This window comes from Ochotona princeps, unplaced genomic scaffold (genome assembly GCF_030435755.1).
Source record: "Ochotona princeps isolate mOchPri1 unplaced genomic scaffold, mOchPri1.hap1 HAP1_SCAFFOLD_2837, whole genome shotgun sequence".
Lineage (NCBI taxonomy): Eukaryota > Metazoa > Chordata > Mammalia > Lagomorpha > Ochotonidae > Ochotona > Ochotona princeps.
This window is the reverse complement of record NW_026699369.1, coordinates 6,701-23,299: the sequence shown is the minus strand read 5'-3', so window position 1 is coordinate 23,299 and position 16,599 is coordinate 6,701. Positions and strand designations below refer to the sequence as shown.

Sequence of the window (16,599 nt, the reverse complement as noted above, 5' to 3'; positions counted from 1 at the left end):
CTCTGCTAACAACGTTACAAGCGTAGCGCCCGCGTTCTTGCGCCTTCTTCACGTATGGGATGTCTGAGCACAAAGTATTCGGTCGACTTTACTCTCGTGGTCGTTCATGAGAACACCCTCGCTTGTGCAGCTGCAACGCTCGTATGCTATAAGTATGGTTTTGTATGAATTCATATTCAGGAAAACCCTTTTAGTTCAGGGCACCTGTGCGGATCGTGTGGCGATAAGGTATCTCTGCTTGCCTGCGGGTTATTATCACCTCAATGACTGGAAATGGTGACTTTCCTCTCTCGCTTCTTTCCCACTACCGATCTCACAAGCCCACGTGCTCACATCTCGTCCTTTTATCTATTGTGTCCTGTTCCCTGCGGTCGCCACTAACCACAATGGGTACTGCTGTGCGGTACACACTCCCCGATTATGCATTCATTTCAACAAATGCTGAGGATGCCAACTTCCTTTTCGAAGCTACTTGTTGCTCGGTGCTGCACAACAATGACCCGCTACTCAAGTACAAACACGACATGCAGACCTTTCGTTGGAACGACATCAGTGGTTACTTGCTGCTGCGCGACAGCGCGGCTACCTTAAAAGACAGACGACATGTGAAGGTCGCTCTCAAGAAGCGAAGCGTTGCAGCGGAGCGGGGTGTTCTGAGTGGATCGTAGAGGTGGCGGATGACAGGGTTGTGACTACCGTTATTGCTCGCTTCTCTGGTTGGGGGTTTCACTGCACAATGAACGCTCTTCAGGCTTCTGCTCTTCTCCATCTTGCCACCGCGTTTCACATTACAGTTTTCCCTGCTGCACCCGTCGCTTCCTTACTAGCGGCGCTGTGACGTGGAAGTGTGTGGCTCCAACCCATTTGAGGGGACCGTGTACAACAGTCGTCGGATGAGTACTTTTTCAGACAGTAGTACATACGACCAGCCTGACAGTAGTAGTGGAGAACTACTTATGTAGGATCGATAGTAATAGTATTCGTAGACGCGGTGGTGATCGTAGCAGTGCAAGGGACTACTTCGTTGTGAGAGGACTAGTAGTCCCATTCCGTGGTGTTAGTAGTAGTACAGCTATAGCTCTTGTTTGTCCAAATTTCTGTTTTAGATGCTCAGTAGTGTCTGACCAGCACCTCAGTAGAGGTAGTAGCGGTAGCAACAGCCACATTATTGTTGAGATTAGCAAAACGAGGTCGCATTTATCCATAGATGGTGTTGCTACGTGGGTGCTATAGCTGCATGTGTCGTCGTCTTCTATTTTACGGTTCTCCACTCGCCATCGCCACGAGGCGCACCTCTGGGTCTTCAGAAACAGCTGCGATGTGCGGTGAAGGCGCGAGACATTCGGCCGCATACACCAGCGCTAGTACTCCTACTAGTATCACAACGTGTAGACCCACCCAAAATGAGTTCACAGCGCACAGCTTATCATTTGAGCATTATGTGGATGTTGTGCTGGCAGCGGTTGTCCCTCGCACAGAAACACGCGATATTCAGAGCACCGTTACTGTCGCTGTCTCGTCCTCCGTTTCTCCACTACTGCGCGTTACGCATTACCTTTTTTCAAAACTTCCTTCTTCTACCTCGTCCACCCCCCCCCGCCCGGCTCCATCCAACGCGTCCTTCTCTCATATTTTCGTTTACCTCTCTTCCCCCCCACAGGTGCCGTGGTCGACCACGGTGCACCACGGCGTGCGCTCGTCACGCCACACAAATACCCGAAAGCAGTGCCTAGCATGGTGCAGGAAGTATCTTTGTTTTGTAATTTTGTCAAGTCGAAACCTCAGACTTCATGCTCGACTTTCTGTTCATCTTCTTTGTAGCTTTGTTGGGCCGCATAATCATAGCACCGGTGTCCTCTCCTCTCTACTGTGCAGCCCCGCAACACCGGCAACAACACCCCGACACCACCATCACCACTGAACGTAAATCCATCGTAATTTCGTAGCGCTTCCCCTACGTTCAACCTGTCTTGCCGTGAGAGGACAAATGCGTCGTCCTCCCCCTCTCGAAAGTCCACGGTATCCTCGTACAGTAGTCGCTGTCTTCTACAATTCTTACTTTGTTTTCCTGTTTTACCTCTCGTAGTACTACTCTACTGGGTACAAGTCACTCGCCTCCTCCGCTTACACTGCTCATGTACCTATTAGGTCCGCACTGCGATTAGCCCATATGCAGTGCACTATCCCCTAACGCAATCCTTTCTTCTAATTTGCAGCTTTGGTCAATAGTCCCACAACTTCGCTCGTGAATTGTGACTGCACTTTTTCTCGGATAATAGGCAGACAACCAGCAATATCCTGTTATCTCTGCACAAAGATTCACTCTGACCTCCCGCACGCGCCACCGTGGGGAGAGGGGGTTTCCACTCCTGTCTTCCCTCCTCTAATCGCTCTGCGTATCCTTCCAGCTTCTTTTCGTTGTGTTGAATTTCCTTTCGCACCCATTCTGCCACCCTTTCATATTCACTATGACGATTCCCTCCTGGCCCACAGCAATGGCTGCCCACCGTCAGAAACATTATAAAGCTGCAGCAACCACAATGAGTTGAAGGCCGGTGCTACGCTCGTGCTCTTGCTGTTGCTTTCGTGTATTAACAAGGTGCAGCCGGCAGCAGCGGGGCTTTATTCCTCGTCGGGCCCCGTGAAGGTCATGAATGCACAAGAGTTCAAGGATAATGTTGTCAAGAGCCATGACCTCCACATCGTTGAATTCTTTGCTGACTGGTGAGCCCCACGACGAAACATCTCTCTCCAAAAAAATCACCGTGTGTCCATCTTTGCGAGTGTTTTCCTCCTTCATCTTTTTAGCGGCAGGGGTGGGGATTCCTTCACATCTGTGTATACTTCGTGCAGTTGCATGTCTACGCGCACAACTGTTTTCCAGTGTCTACATATACACCATGATACATCCGTTTTACACATCACTATTGCAGCTCTTTTCTTTCCAATCTGGCTCAGTAAATCTGTAGCTGTGTACTGTGAGTAGGAGTGGTACTGTTAATAGCATTAGTAGTGGAGGGAGTACACACACCTTCAATATACATGCTGGTACACGCGAAAGATCAGCATGTCCAGTCATGTAGTGAGGGTGTAGCATCAGTAGTAGTAGGTCTTGCTGCACTTCCGTAGTACTGGATATAATGTATATATATGTCCCTATATATATATATTCATATGCACATGTGTGCACAGCCTGTTACGATTCTATAGTAGTAGTCTCTGAAGTATACTTCAAACAAACATTGCAAAATGTAGAATATGTCCGGTGTAGCCTACTTGTGGTAACAATGGAAGTTGTAGTAGTAGGGTAGTAGTTCGTAGTGCATGGCAAAATATACGATACTTAGAAAGCAAGCTAGTTGTGACAATACTTTTAGAAGTAGTCTCTGGTGCATGGGAGGATATACAATATGCATGAAGGAAGCGAGTTGTGATAATACTAGTAGTAGTGTCTAGTGCGTTGCAGAATAGCTAGTAAGTATGAAGGAGCGTAGTGGTGGTAATGAAGAGTACGAGCTTTGAACTTCCCACACATTTCGCATGAACTGTTGCGTATAAGAGGTTGTCATAGAGTGCTAGCGTTATCATACGAAGATGGTCAAAATACTCACTTTTTTCTGTCTCTACTGCAAAGAAAAACTTTGCACAACTATTTACCAATCTCGCATCTCGAATATGTATGTGTTCGTATACGTATATATATAGTAGTACTTTTCCTGAGACGTCCCATCCCCCCACCACCTCCCTTTCAGTTTTCATTAGTCTCCTGCCTCGTTTTTTTTCTCCTTCTCTGTCTCTATCTCACGTGTGTTCTTGTGTGTATGTATATATATATATATATGTACAAAGTGTGAGATAGCGTGCGTGCATGTACGTAAGCGTGTATATGGAAACCTATGCGTGTCTCTCTCTCTCTCTACATGTACATATAGTAGTAGGACTGTGTATGTATATACCTGTATTTGCTATGTCTATCTGTGTGTGTACATTGAGGACTACTTCGTATGAGTTAATGAATACGTAGTAATACATACATACATTGTAGATACGTATTATGAGATATTGTATGCGTACGTTTCTTTTTCAGGTGTGGGCATTGCCAACAGTTTGCTCCGGAATACGAAAAGGCCGCAAAAGCACTGAGAGGCATCGTCAAATTTGTTGCTGTCTCTGATCAGTCCGCAATGGGAGAGTATGAAGTTAGAGGCTTTCCTACTGTGAAGGCGATTATTGGAAAAGGTAATCTTGTAATATGTCTATATTTCTTTTCTCCTAGACTGGTGTGGGTGCTGTGAGTTTCATATAATTAAACGTTCACAACTTTCAATAATATATAATAACACTATCACAAAGAAACAGCCACGCGCATTACATCCTATATGTGAACACCCGTAACCCATATATATATATATATGCATATGTGTATATATAGAATTCCTTATTATTATGTGTGGGTATTATATATGTGTATATATAGTTCTTTATATTATGTTTGGGTATTATATATATGTGTATATATAGTTCATAATAATATGTGTGGGGATTCTATATATATATATATATATATATATAGTTGTTCGTATTATGTGTGGGTAGTATATATGTGTATTATGTATAGTTCTCAATATTGTTGGGTATTTTATATATATATGTATATATGTATAATATTTATTATTTAATATTATATGTGGGTATTAGATGTTGTATGGTGACATGTGAGGCATATGGTGATGGGATGTTTCTTAATGTTGTCAAGAGAAATGTGGGCTTCGTATCTCTTTCTACAATTCATCTTCGAGAAGAAGATCTCTTTCCTGTATGTCGCGTCGTTTATTATTTATTCTCAACAGACATGTTTCTATGTATGCGGGTCTAGGGTGATGTTGTTGATAGGGCTATCACAAGAGATCATATAAACGCGTAAAGAGACAGTTTTGCTTCTTTTCCTGAATTTTTTTGGCGAAAATATATCTCTCTGTGGGATATGATGCTGTTTTCTTGTTCACACCCATTATAAAAAGTATTGGCCTTCGTTTCCTGCAACTTGTGGATTTTTTTTTAGTCATTTTCTAATCTTGTATGCGGGGTATACGAGGATAGCCAGCCAACCATCTCAAATGTACGCGTTATGTCTTCTCTACATAATTCCCTCTTCAAAAACGTTCTGCAGTATGTCTATGGGGTGATGATAAAAAATGCCTAATGTTTCCAGAATTCCTCTTTATTACAAATGACTTCCGTTTCTCCCCCCTCAGATCGGGTTAAATTATATTGGACTTGTATATATATGTATGGGTAAGATGTTTGTATTACTGGTAATATCATCAAGTGTATAGACCGTATTACTTCTTTTTCTCACTCAGACGTTTTCTCAGTTCTAGTGAGCTCAAGTGTGTGTGTGTATGTATGTATGTATGTATGTATGTATGTATGTATGTATGTATGTATGTATGTATGTATGTATGTGAGTATATATTGATGCTACCGTCATTATAATGAATACCAAAGTAGAGGCCGTGCTCTTTCGCTTTAAGGAAGTTTTGTTGTGTCCGGGGTATGTGATTGTGGTGTAATGACACCCTGTGCAGGTGGCGCTACACCAAAAACATTCGATTACAATCAAGCACGTACTGCCTCCGCTCTAGTTGATTTCGCCCTTCAGCATCTCGGAAAACTTGCTAGGGCCAGACTCGCAGGTAGGGTATCTTCTTCCTCCTAAAATTACCATATCCTCCTTGTGGAAGGAGAGAAGAGAGCTTCCCTTTCTAAAGAAGTTCACACATAGTTTCTTGTGTCAGTGTTTCTCACGCATCCTGTGCATATGTCATATATCTTTGGATGAATTCTCTCTAACGTATATGTATAAATGTGCGTTCTAGTATGTAGGGGAGGGGTATATATATGTGTATGTAAGTCTACATGTGTACTAATATATATGTCTTTAAGTATGTAAGTGTGTATATATGTTTGAGAGTGTGTGTGTGTGTGTGTGTGTTACTATGCAAGTATATATATATATACGTGTGTGTAAGTATGAGAGTGTGTGTGTGTATGTATATACATGTTTATTAGTGTATATATAAGAGAGTGTGTGTGTGTGTGGTAGTATGTAAATGTGTATGTATGTGTGTGTAAGCCTATAATTGTAGTAACATACGTGAGGGTGTAACTATGTAAGTATATATATGTATGTGTATGTGGTATTAGCGTATATATATATGTATGTGTGTGTTAGTATGAGTATCTCAGTGCATTTCATTTTGAATGATGTACTTGTTTATAACACAGTAAATGTACGTCAGTATCATTACAGCAGTCCTGTGTATTCCCTGCAGCTGCCAATGAAAGAAAAACGAATTCCTGTAAATAGATTTATGTATACATATCTGTGGGCAAAGATTATATAAGCGGTTGCATGTGTGTATATGTGTGTGTATCTCTGTGTGTGTGTGTGTGTGTGCATGAGATGTATAGAATAGTCAGTAATATATATATATATGTATAAGAGTGTGTGAGTTATTATTGCAAATGTATGTGAAATTTGAGTGTGTGTGTGTGTGTGTATGTATGTACGTGCGTGAGATATATAGATTTGTATCATATATATATATATCTATGTTTAGAGGAGTAGAGAAAGATATCTTCACATATGTGTGTGTGTGTATGAGTGTGTGTGTGAGTGAGATGTATTACTAACGACATACATATATGTACATACATATGCAGGGGATATAATGTGGCTGCTTGTGAAAATAGCATGCGTGCATGCATGCAGGGAAAGTGGACGCTGGAGAAGATACGAAAGGGTCGAGCAGTTCAAGTGGAAGCAGCAGCGATAAGAAAAAGAAAGAAGGGCCTTCAGACGTCGTTGTTTTAACTGACGAAAACTTCAACAAAACTGTTATGAAAGATTCCAAAAATGTCTGGTAAGGAGGGAAAAGAGAAGAGACGCTTCATATTCCCCTCACTCCTTTTCTTTTTCTCTAAGGGTATCTACAAAAAAGAGACAGAGAGAGGGAGATGGATATATTATCTGCTTGGCATTTTCTTATCGTCTATTTTCTCTACACATATATATATCTTTTATGCCTGTATCTTTGTATGTATATATCTATCTCTGTGTGTATGCCTCTCATCGTCTATAAATATATGTTTTTCTGTGGGTATGTTCCTCTTCCCTTCGTATATACATATCTCTACGTATATGCTTCTTTCTCTTTTTAAGCACGTATATATATTATTTACCTTTCTCTCTGTATGTATATAGTTAGTTAGGCATCTTTCTCTTTATATATATACATACTACATGTGCGTTTCTCTCTTCCTATCACAGATATATGTATATTTCTGTATATGTATACGTGTTTCCCTCTCTCTATTTATACCTCTCTCTTTCTATCTGCCTCTTTCTTTTTGCTTCTTTGGATCTTTACCCGGTCTCTCTTTGTGACTTAAGTATCTATGCTTTTCACTTTTAAGGTATGCATATAATCATATATCAACTATATATATATATATATGCATACATATATGTATATGTCCCTCTCTCTAACTGTATGTCATTTTCTCTTGTGCGCGTACTTCTCTCTCTATTGCCTCTCTCTTTCAGTGTCTACCCCTCTTGCTTTGTATATTACCCTCTGTGTATATATCTCTCTAGTACTGTATAGATGTGTCTATATAAATCATTCTTCTCCTCCGCGTACTTCTCTTTGTGTCTGCTTGCGTCCATCTCTTTCAACTCAGGGATACTCCTCTCTTTCTATGTACGTTTCTCTCTATATATATGTATAGATATATTGCTCTCTCTCACACTGTATGTATACAAGTACATATGTGCTGTTGTATCCACGTTTATATATACATGTCTTTGTCTTTGTGTCTTGTTTGTATCAGTAGCTTGTCGAGTGTACAACTCTCTGTTTGTCTGCGTCCCTCTCTTTACCTTTACCTCTGCCTCTCTCTCTATGTGTGCCTCTCTCTCTCTCTCTGTAAATATATATACTGCTCCCCTACACTATATTTTTATGAGTATAAACATATATCTGCTATTATATCCACATACATATGTATGTATATATGTCTATATATCAGCAGCTCTGACGAGTGTACAACACACTCTCTGTTTGCTCTCTGTGACTCTCTCTCCTTTCCTCTCCCTCACTCTCTGTCTAACGATCTCTGGATATATATATATATATATTTGTATGATTTTGCGTTGTATATATATATATATGTATATACTTACGTGTCTCTATATTCAGTTCTCTTCCCTGCGCACCTCAGGCCGTCCCTCTCTGTCTGTCTGTGGGTGTGTGTATGTGTATCCTTCACTCTCTGCCTGTCGGTCTGTGTGTGTGTATATCCATCTGTTTTTCTTGTGTTCAGTTCAGTATCGGTGTATTTCTAGGTGTTTATATTCCTTGTGTGCTTGAGTGTCTGATTGTTTCTTTTTTCTCGTTCTCTCTTCTCTATCTACGTATAGTCTCTCTGGGTTCCCCCTCTCAATTTTTTGCGTTTCATTTTTCTATCTTACTTCAGTCTCACTCTTCCTGATGTTCTTGTCATTCACTATGTCTTTTTTTCTCGTTTTGAAATGACGTCTTTGCAGGTTTGTTGAATTTTATGCCCCGTGGTGTGGCCATTGCAAGTCACTTGCACCTACGTGGGAGGAACTGGCAACCGTACTCAAAGGAAAGGTTCGCGTGGGAAAAGTTGACGCCACTACCGAAAAAATTCTTGCTAGCACCTATCAAATTCAGGTAAATACATATATAGAGAGAGATATACATACAAAGATATATATATAGATATATATATGAAAAACTTTCGTTTCTTCTCTCTCTGTCTCTCTCGTTGTCTATATGTATCTACTCGGGCGCTACTAGGGACGAAATCCTTGCTTGCATCTATCGAATTTAGGCATGTGTGATAATGTAGACAGAAATCTGAAAATTTCACTTTTCTACAAATATATATGAGAATCCGTAATCATAGGCAGATATATGAATAACGGTCATTAACTAAATTTTACGTACATATATATGTATATATATTCTCACGTATACATACATATGTGTGTATATGTATATGTATATATATGTATATATATATATGATTGATAGTTGTACCAGAACCATCACTGACCAGCATTCACCAGAATCAGGTGTGTATGCATATACATATGTACATGAGCCATTCTGCTCTCTGCTCTCTCTCTAGATAGATACAAATATATATCACTGGAGAACGATTCTTGTATGTACAACTACTATTATTACTACTACTATACCAGTACTACCATTACTACTACCCTTACTACTGACCGTCTGCACGGAAATATATTTGTGTGTTGTATGTGGTTGCCATTATTATATATATCTGTGGAGCGTATTCTATTTCCTCCTCATGTCTTTCGCCTTTTCTTTTGCTTCTGTTCGTTGTGTAGTCGCCTGTGCGTGTTTCTGTGCTGTTTTTTCTCGGTGCTCTGTGAGATATTCTCTTGCTTCTCTTGTTCTTGTGCCTGAGCAAATACCGTGTACGAAGAAGGAGTATGTTCCTCATCAGATTTTTTCTCAATCCTTTCTTTCTCTGTAAAGCTATATCTGTATTCTTTGTGAGCAGCAACTCCCTTAGAAGTCTCTTTCTACTTGCTGCACCCCTATCCCTACACGTATGTCTGTATGTACATATATATACATACGAGAATATATATAAATATATGTGTACGTGTGAGTGGCGTCCGTTTTTATATATTGGATGGACAGTCTCTAGAGGACGTCATATGCGTAGGCATGATAACGCATGCATAATCTATTTAAAGGTGTGAGGATACTATGGCACAGGGAAAACAGAGACAGGGACGACTACGTGACTGACTGGTTCTTCCACTTCTTGTGCTTGATGTATGTGTTCGTCTGTATACGTACAGGCGCGCACACACACACACATACATATTTCTACAGATACACACTTCATATTTACATGAGAGCTGCTGTCTGTTTCTCAAATTTGATGGGCGTTATCTACAACAGGGATTCCCAACGTTAAAGCTCTTTCCACTTGGAGAGAAGAATGTTGCGCTTGTAAAAGATTATGAAGGATCTCGTACTCTAGAAGCCCTCACAAACTATGCTCTTGAGTTTTACAGGTAAATCTATGTGTACTCAAAAAATATAGTAGTCGTTGTCTTTCATAGTGCGTTGCTGTATATACGTGGTAGTATCAGTAGTACTCGTGGTATACATACATTCATATATATATATACACAGCTTAAAAAATGCGTATCCATATAGATACACATATATATGATCGAGCATGGAAGCACGTGAAATGATTGTGATGACTGTTGCCACAAAAAAGATAATATACGTACATATATACTTAGGATTCTGTGAGTATTACTATATATATCGTTCTTGAGTGGAGGTTGTGTACTACGTGTTGCTTGGTGTGTACACCTATATACATACATATACATTTGCACTATCACGAAAAAAGATATATCGGGAGATGTCTTTGAGAAAAAGAAGTAGGAGGAGGAGCTCTCATATTTGTTTCATGTATAGTAAATGTATATATACGTATATACAGTACAGAAATGAGCTGCTACTATATATATGTATATAGTAGGTGTGTGCTACTGTAGTCTCTGCTGGTGATACCATATATATATATATAGCGGTTTGCTACCATGTGTATATACGTATATATATATTCCCAATGTCCCGTTGTAATGTTTGCAGATGATACTATATGTAGTACTAATATATATATACGTATATATATACATACTCTCTCTCGATGTGTAGTGATATTAGCTAACGATACTATATACTCTTTATATACATATGTACTCTTGATGTGCTGCTGTAATCTTTGCTGATGATACTATATATAGTATTAGTATATATATATATTCATTCTCTCGGTGTGCTGTTGTGATATTAGCTGACGATATCATATATATATTCAGTCTTGATGTGCTTTTTCGTGATTTTTGCCGATGGTACTATATGTAGTATAAATATATGTATATATATTCTTATATATATATATATATTCTGTCGATGTGTTGTAATATTAGCTGGTGATAGTGTAGATATATGATTATATATGTGGGGCCTACTTGTACATATATGGTCTTGATGTGCTGTTGTAATATTTGCTGATGATATTATGCATCTGTTTCCCCCTTTTTTCGCTTTCAGCGCTAAAGTACAAGCAGAGCAACTACTTAGTGAAGAGCAACTGCAAGAAAGTTGTGGAAAGCGTCTCTGTCTAGTTTCTTTTCTTCCTCACATTCTGGATAGTTCTGTGGAGAAAAGAAAAGAATACCTGGATATTCTCAATCAGATTACCCGCGCATCTTTCCATATGCCAATCACTTTTCTCTGGAGTCAGGGTAAGAGAGAGATATGTATATCTTCGTCTAAGATTTACTATTCAGAGAGAAAGACAAGTATTTCCTCGTGATTCCTGTACGACTGTTCTACTTCTCGCGCATGTTGTGCAGATCGTATATACTTAATACTGACTATCATATTTTTCTCTGTTGATGTGTCTATGAAAGTTTATATACGTATGCGTGTATGTTCGGATGCATGGTATAATATGTATCATATGTATCTGGAAATATAAGTAAAATTGTGTATGTAGATATGTGTATATATTTGTGTGTTTTCGTATGTATGTATGCATGCATTTTGTGCATAACTATACTGTACTGCTGTGTGTATGTGTGCGTGAATGTACGTGAGTATGTGTACGTATGTGTTTACGTATGTGTGTACGTGTATATATGTGTGTATATGTATGTGAGTATGTGTGCATGTGTCTGCGTGTACATTACGTTCCTTTGTGTGTGGCGCTTACGATAGTTTGGTTGTCCTTCATGTCAAACATACGCTGCGTCAGTGTGTGTGTGTGTATGTATGTACGTACGTATGTATGTGTGTTTGTATGTATGTATGAATGTGTTTTTTTGTAATGTGTTTTTGTATGTGCACTCCTCTAAGTGCGTGAGCATGTAGGCATGTAGTCTTTTTGTCATGTGGTGGGTGTAATATATATATCTGCAGGAGGCGATCAATATGAACTCGAAGAGCAACTCAGTCTTGCCTTCGGTTATCCCGCTGTCGTAGCCATTCATCTCGCCAAGGGTAAATACTCCGTGCATCGTGGAGATTTCAGCCGGGTACGTCAAATATATATATATATATATGCTTATATGTCTATATGTACACGCCTCTACGTATACATATATATATGTATATGGTATATATATGCCTATACGTCTATATGTACGTGTATATATATACATATGTATATGGTGTACGTACACTCAGTGTTACCTTCGGCTAGCCGGCTGTCGTCGCCATTCATCTGGCAGGGGGCACGTACTTCGTGGAAAATTCAGTCTAGTGCCTCACATACATCTGTGTGTATATATATAGATACAGCGGTGTGTCTACGTATGTACAAATTTATACATGTGCATACAGATATATGTATATTTGTAGATGGATATGTAGGTCCGTTTTGATAGATGTCTTTCTCGAATAGGTAGGATATGGTGAACGCGCGCATATATGTGTGTGTGGATGATGGTGGTGGTGGGGACTAGATATGCAGTAAAAAGAATGTATACGTCTACTTGCATATGTGTGTGTATGTGTGTGGGTGGGAATAGTTACGTTTATGTCTCATTGTGACTATCGATTACTCTGAAACACCCTCGTAGTGAAGAGTAGGACCTCTACGGCAGACAGACAGTATCGGCAGACAGACAGTATCGACAGACAGACATATACGTACGCGGAAGGTAGTGGACTTACTTACACATCGATATTTTTGTGTGTTTCAGAGACTGTGTGTCTGTGTGTGCGCAAAGCGTGTGTGAAAGAAAGAGATGTATGCAGGAAAAGGGGGTGGAGGTCTCTTTTGTGTACTTGCGTGTAGAAGACGTAGACACACAGGCAGACAGACACACACAGACACGCACACACAGACACACATACATACACATATATTTGGTATATTCGTGGTATAAATATGCACACATATGTTTATATGTACATGGTGATGTGTACTTATGTATGTATGCATACATACATAGAAATACTAAAATGTGGGATGTGTGCTAGAGAAGAGGCTTGGGTGAAGAAGTGGAGATATCGACTTACGTGATTATATGTGCTAATATAGAGTAGTATGATAGAAGAAGCCAAATATGTAGTATATGACTATATATTTTCTCTCTTATAGAGTGGAGTAATCAAATGTATGCGGGGTGATGAAATATGCAGGAAAGCATAGGCACATTCCTTACTCAGTTGCTGGCAGGAAAAGCTCCGGTGTCTGACCTGCCAAAGCAGCTGAAGAAGCTCCAGACGGTGGATGCATGGGAAGGTGTCGGAGAGAGTGAAGGGGAGAGTGATACGAAGAGGAAAGAAGGGGAAGAGGAGGAGAAGCAAGAAAAAGAGGAAGAAGAGGGAAAGGAAGAGAAAGGGAAGAAAGACAAGAGAAAGGCGAAGAAGGCAAAGGAAGAGAAAAAACGAGAGAAGGAAGAATCTGAAAAGGATGAGTTGTAATAATCTCTGGAATTCTCAGGAACAACTCATCATTTAACACCTCTAATATACTAGCTGACATCCTCATACATACACATATCTATGTGTGTATGTATATATGTGTATACGCGAGAGTATGACAGGGGTGTTGATGCATAGTTGGGGTTACGTAAAAGAAAGGAAGATGGAGGAAATGTATGTCCAGCGTCTTTTGATTTCGCTGGTTTTCAATCAGTGAATATATTTTTTCTCGAGGGCAGAAAAGAAAGAGTTGTAATGTTGGGTGCATGGAAAAAGAAATGACAGCACTACGCTACGCGAGGAGACGGAGAAGTATTGCAAAGTAATGAAAGGGTTATTATCATCTGCCGTATATGTATGTAAGTAAGTATATGTTTGTCTGTGTCTGTATATATGGGAGTGATTGATATCTGTCCTCCTGTGCAGTGGTGTATTGCTTTGCTATCTTTCCATACAAAACCTAGGTTGCAAAATAGACATGTTAATAGTCCAAGACGGGGGCTATGTTGGTCGAAAATGATACAACAAGCGTTGCGAAGGCAGCGGAGTATCATGTATCGCCAGGACACACATTCAATGAACAATTCCACGCAATGAGGAAGAGCTACACACGCACACACACATACACACACACATACATAGATTACGAGGCTTGAGGACATTTATATGCGAAGAGCGTATAAAGAAGAAAGCCTTGAGAAAGAAAGTATAAGCTGAAAGAAGGCAGCAATGAATGGCCCTATACATACGTACATATATATATATATATATGCTAAGGATAGAGAAGGTCGCAGTAAATAGATGGCCCCATACACAAATATATATATATATATATATATATATATGTGACAAAGAGAAGGCAGCAATAAATGGCTGTGTGCACTATTTTTATACATATGTATAAAAGCAAAAGTGATGAATGGCCCTATATATATATATATATATATATGTAAAATAGCAGCAATGATGAATGGCGCTATATAAATATATATATACCAATACATGTATATGTATATGATAGAGAAGGCAGCAATGAATAGATGGCTCTTTACTGTTTTTGTAGTATAGTGTGGAAGGTACTAATGAGGAGAAGGCTTTAAAGGATGAAATATCTCTGGGTAGAGAACGTAAATGAAGTGGAGAATGCGTGAAGAGAAGGGCACTATTCACTATCAAACGTTTTTTGAGGAAAAACGAGAAATACGCGGAAAGCGCTGTAGGTGTCATAGTACTTATAGTAGTAGTAGTAGTGGAAAACGGGGGAAGACGTAGTGCAACCCCGAGGACTGTTGTGCCTTGTGCATTACCAGTAGAGAAGGAAAGAGTCTTTTTTAAAACAGTTGTTCCTCGGATGAGAGGAAATGAATAAACTGAAACGGTACTGAAAGACTTTTTTCTTCTTCCTTTTCTTTTCTCGAGATACTGAGAAAAAAGATGAAAAAGATGACCTAAAAATATATATATATATTTATGTAATTGCTGTCTACTATGACTAGTACTAGTACCACAATTGCTATGTGACTCTCTGTGCCCGCTTCCTCCTGTGGTGCCTCAGCCACAGACATTCGCTGAATTTTTCTCATGAAGAAATTCCCTCGAGAGCTTTTCCACAAAAATAATAAAAGGTCGCTGTGGCACGCACTTGACGGTTTGGCTCGTGTACAGTAGTCATATATACATATATGTACTAGGATACATACAAAGAATGGATATATATATATGTATAGGTGGGTGTGTGGGCACTTGCGTATATGTGGCGTCAGTGTCTACGCATAACATATGTCTCTACACACAGTGAGAAGACGTCTAGTAGTAGTAGTAGTAGGAATAATATTGGCTCGTCTTATCACTACTACTACTACAAATGACGTATTCAAATATACATGGAAGTCTGCTGGAAAGCACATGTATACATGTATATATATGTATATATATATATATAGACACACAGTAGTGTTGTGTATAGTAACATATACCCACATATACATATAAATCAGGTGCGCAGGCGGAGGAAAAAGCAGTGTTGTTAGAGGATCTTCGTGTGTCTCGTGCACTGAGACCCTACGTGTGATAGCTGCAGGACTTGCTTAGAGTATGTGTATGTACATATAACATACCATGCGTAATTATGTACAACCAAGTCTATAGGCGAAATGAGAGTACATAGACTCCCACTGGCACGTACGGAAGTACGTACGTGCCTTAGCGCTTGTTTGTGTGCATGTATGCGTGCAAGGTATATTTGAGTATATATACGTATGTATATACGTGGATAGCATCTGCCTACACGTGTATATATATAGGTGTATGCGTTGGCTTTTGCACAAATATGTGGATACCACCTGTATATATATAGGCATGTATGACTGGAAAAAGATTACTCACGCGCAAATGTTTCTCCACACTGACGCTGAGCCCGTCTTCCTATGTCGAGAGACCTCTGTCTTGATACTATAGACGCTTACAGCAGCTACTGAACGCATGCGTGTGCGTTCGCGCCTTGCGGTGTGTGTACACCCAAAAAGTGTACACGGACACAAACATGTTCAAGGGCCTCTTCAGCGTGACTTGCCAACATTACCGCAGCTTCAGGTACTACAGCCACTAAGTGTACAAGGAAGGTACATACATAGTGATGTACACAAGCGCTGTGTATCATTCGATTGCTGGAATACATGGGGAAAGAGATGCTTACCTGAAGGACGCTTTCGCGCGCTTATGCAGGCACATCGATACCACGCTGCAGCGCGCAAGACAAGTGGCTCCATAGGCCTTGGTTCACGTACGGTTGTGCGTAGATGTATGATGAAATTACCAACAAAACCTGCAGGGACTATCCGCTCCAGACGCTGAGGCCGGCGGAAACTGGCAGCTTTAAACGCTGCAGCGGTAATGATGCATTGCAATGTGTTTTCCATCACACGAGAATGAAGGGTCCGCAGCAGCGGCCAATATCAGTACTTTCATTGTGGGTTGTTAACAACGTCTTGTCTTTCGAAGCGGTTGT

General features: G+C 40.0%; 1 protein-coding gene across 1 annotated transcript; it reads left to right on the top strand.

Moving 5' to 3' along the window:
• The first annotated feature begins 1,237 nt into the window (after positions 1–1,237).
• Positions 1,238–16,200, top strand: LOC131479203 (protein disulfide-isomerase A6 homolog). Its single transcript, XM_058659753.1, has 11 exons — positions 1,238–1,737; positions 2,533–2,724; positions 4,088–4,239; positions 5,589–5,696; positions 6,776–6,926; positions 8,612–8,762; positions 10,035–10,150; positions 11,211–11,404; positions 12,081–12,196; positions 13,308–13,471; positions 16,050–16,200. The coding sequence occupies exons 1-11, from the start codon at positions 1,238–1,240 to the stop codon at positions 16,198–16,200; spliced, it is 1,995 nt and encodes a 664-aa protein (XP_058515736.1).
• Positions 16,201–16,599: the final 399 nt, after the last annotated feature.

Excerpts from the sequence above, each read along its gene's own strand:
- LOC131479203 (XM_058659753.1), top strand. The coding sequence starts at position 1,238 with ATGTGTCGTCGTCTTCTATTTTACGGTTCTCCACTCGCCATCGCCACG. Across the intron at positions 8,763-10,034 it reads CTAGCACCTATCAAATTCAG|GGATTCCCAACGTTAAAGCT; the intron begins GTAAATACATAT and ends TATCTACAACAG. Across the intron at positions 13,472-16,049 it reads GAAGGGGAAGAGGAGGAGAA|ACGCTTACAGCAGCTACTGA; the intron begins GCAAGAAAAAGA and ends TTGATACTATAG.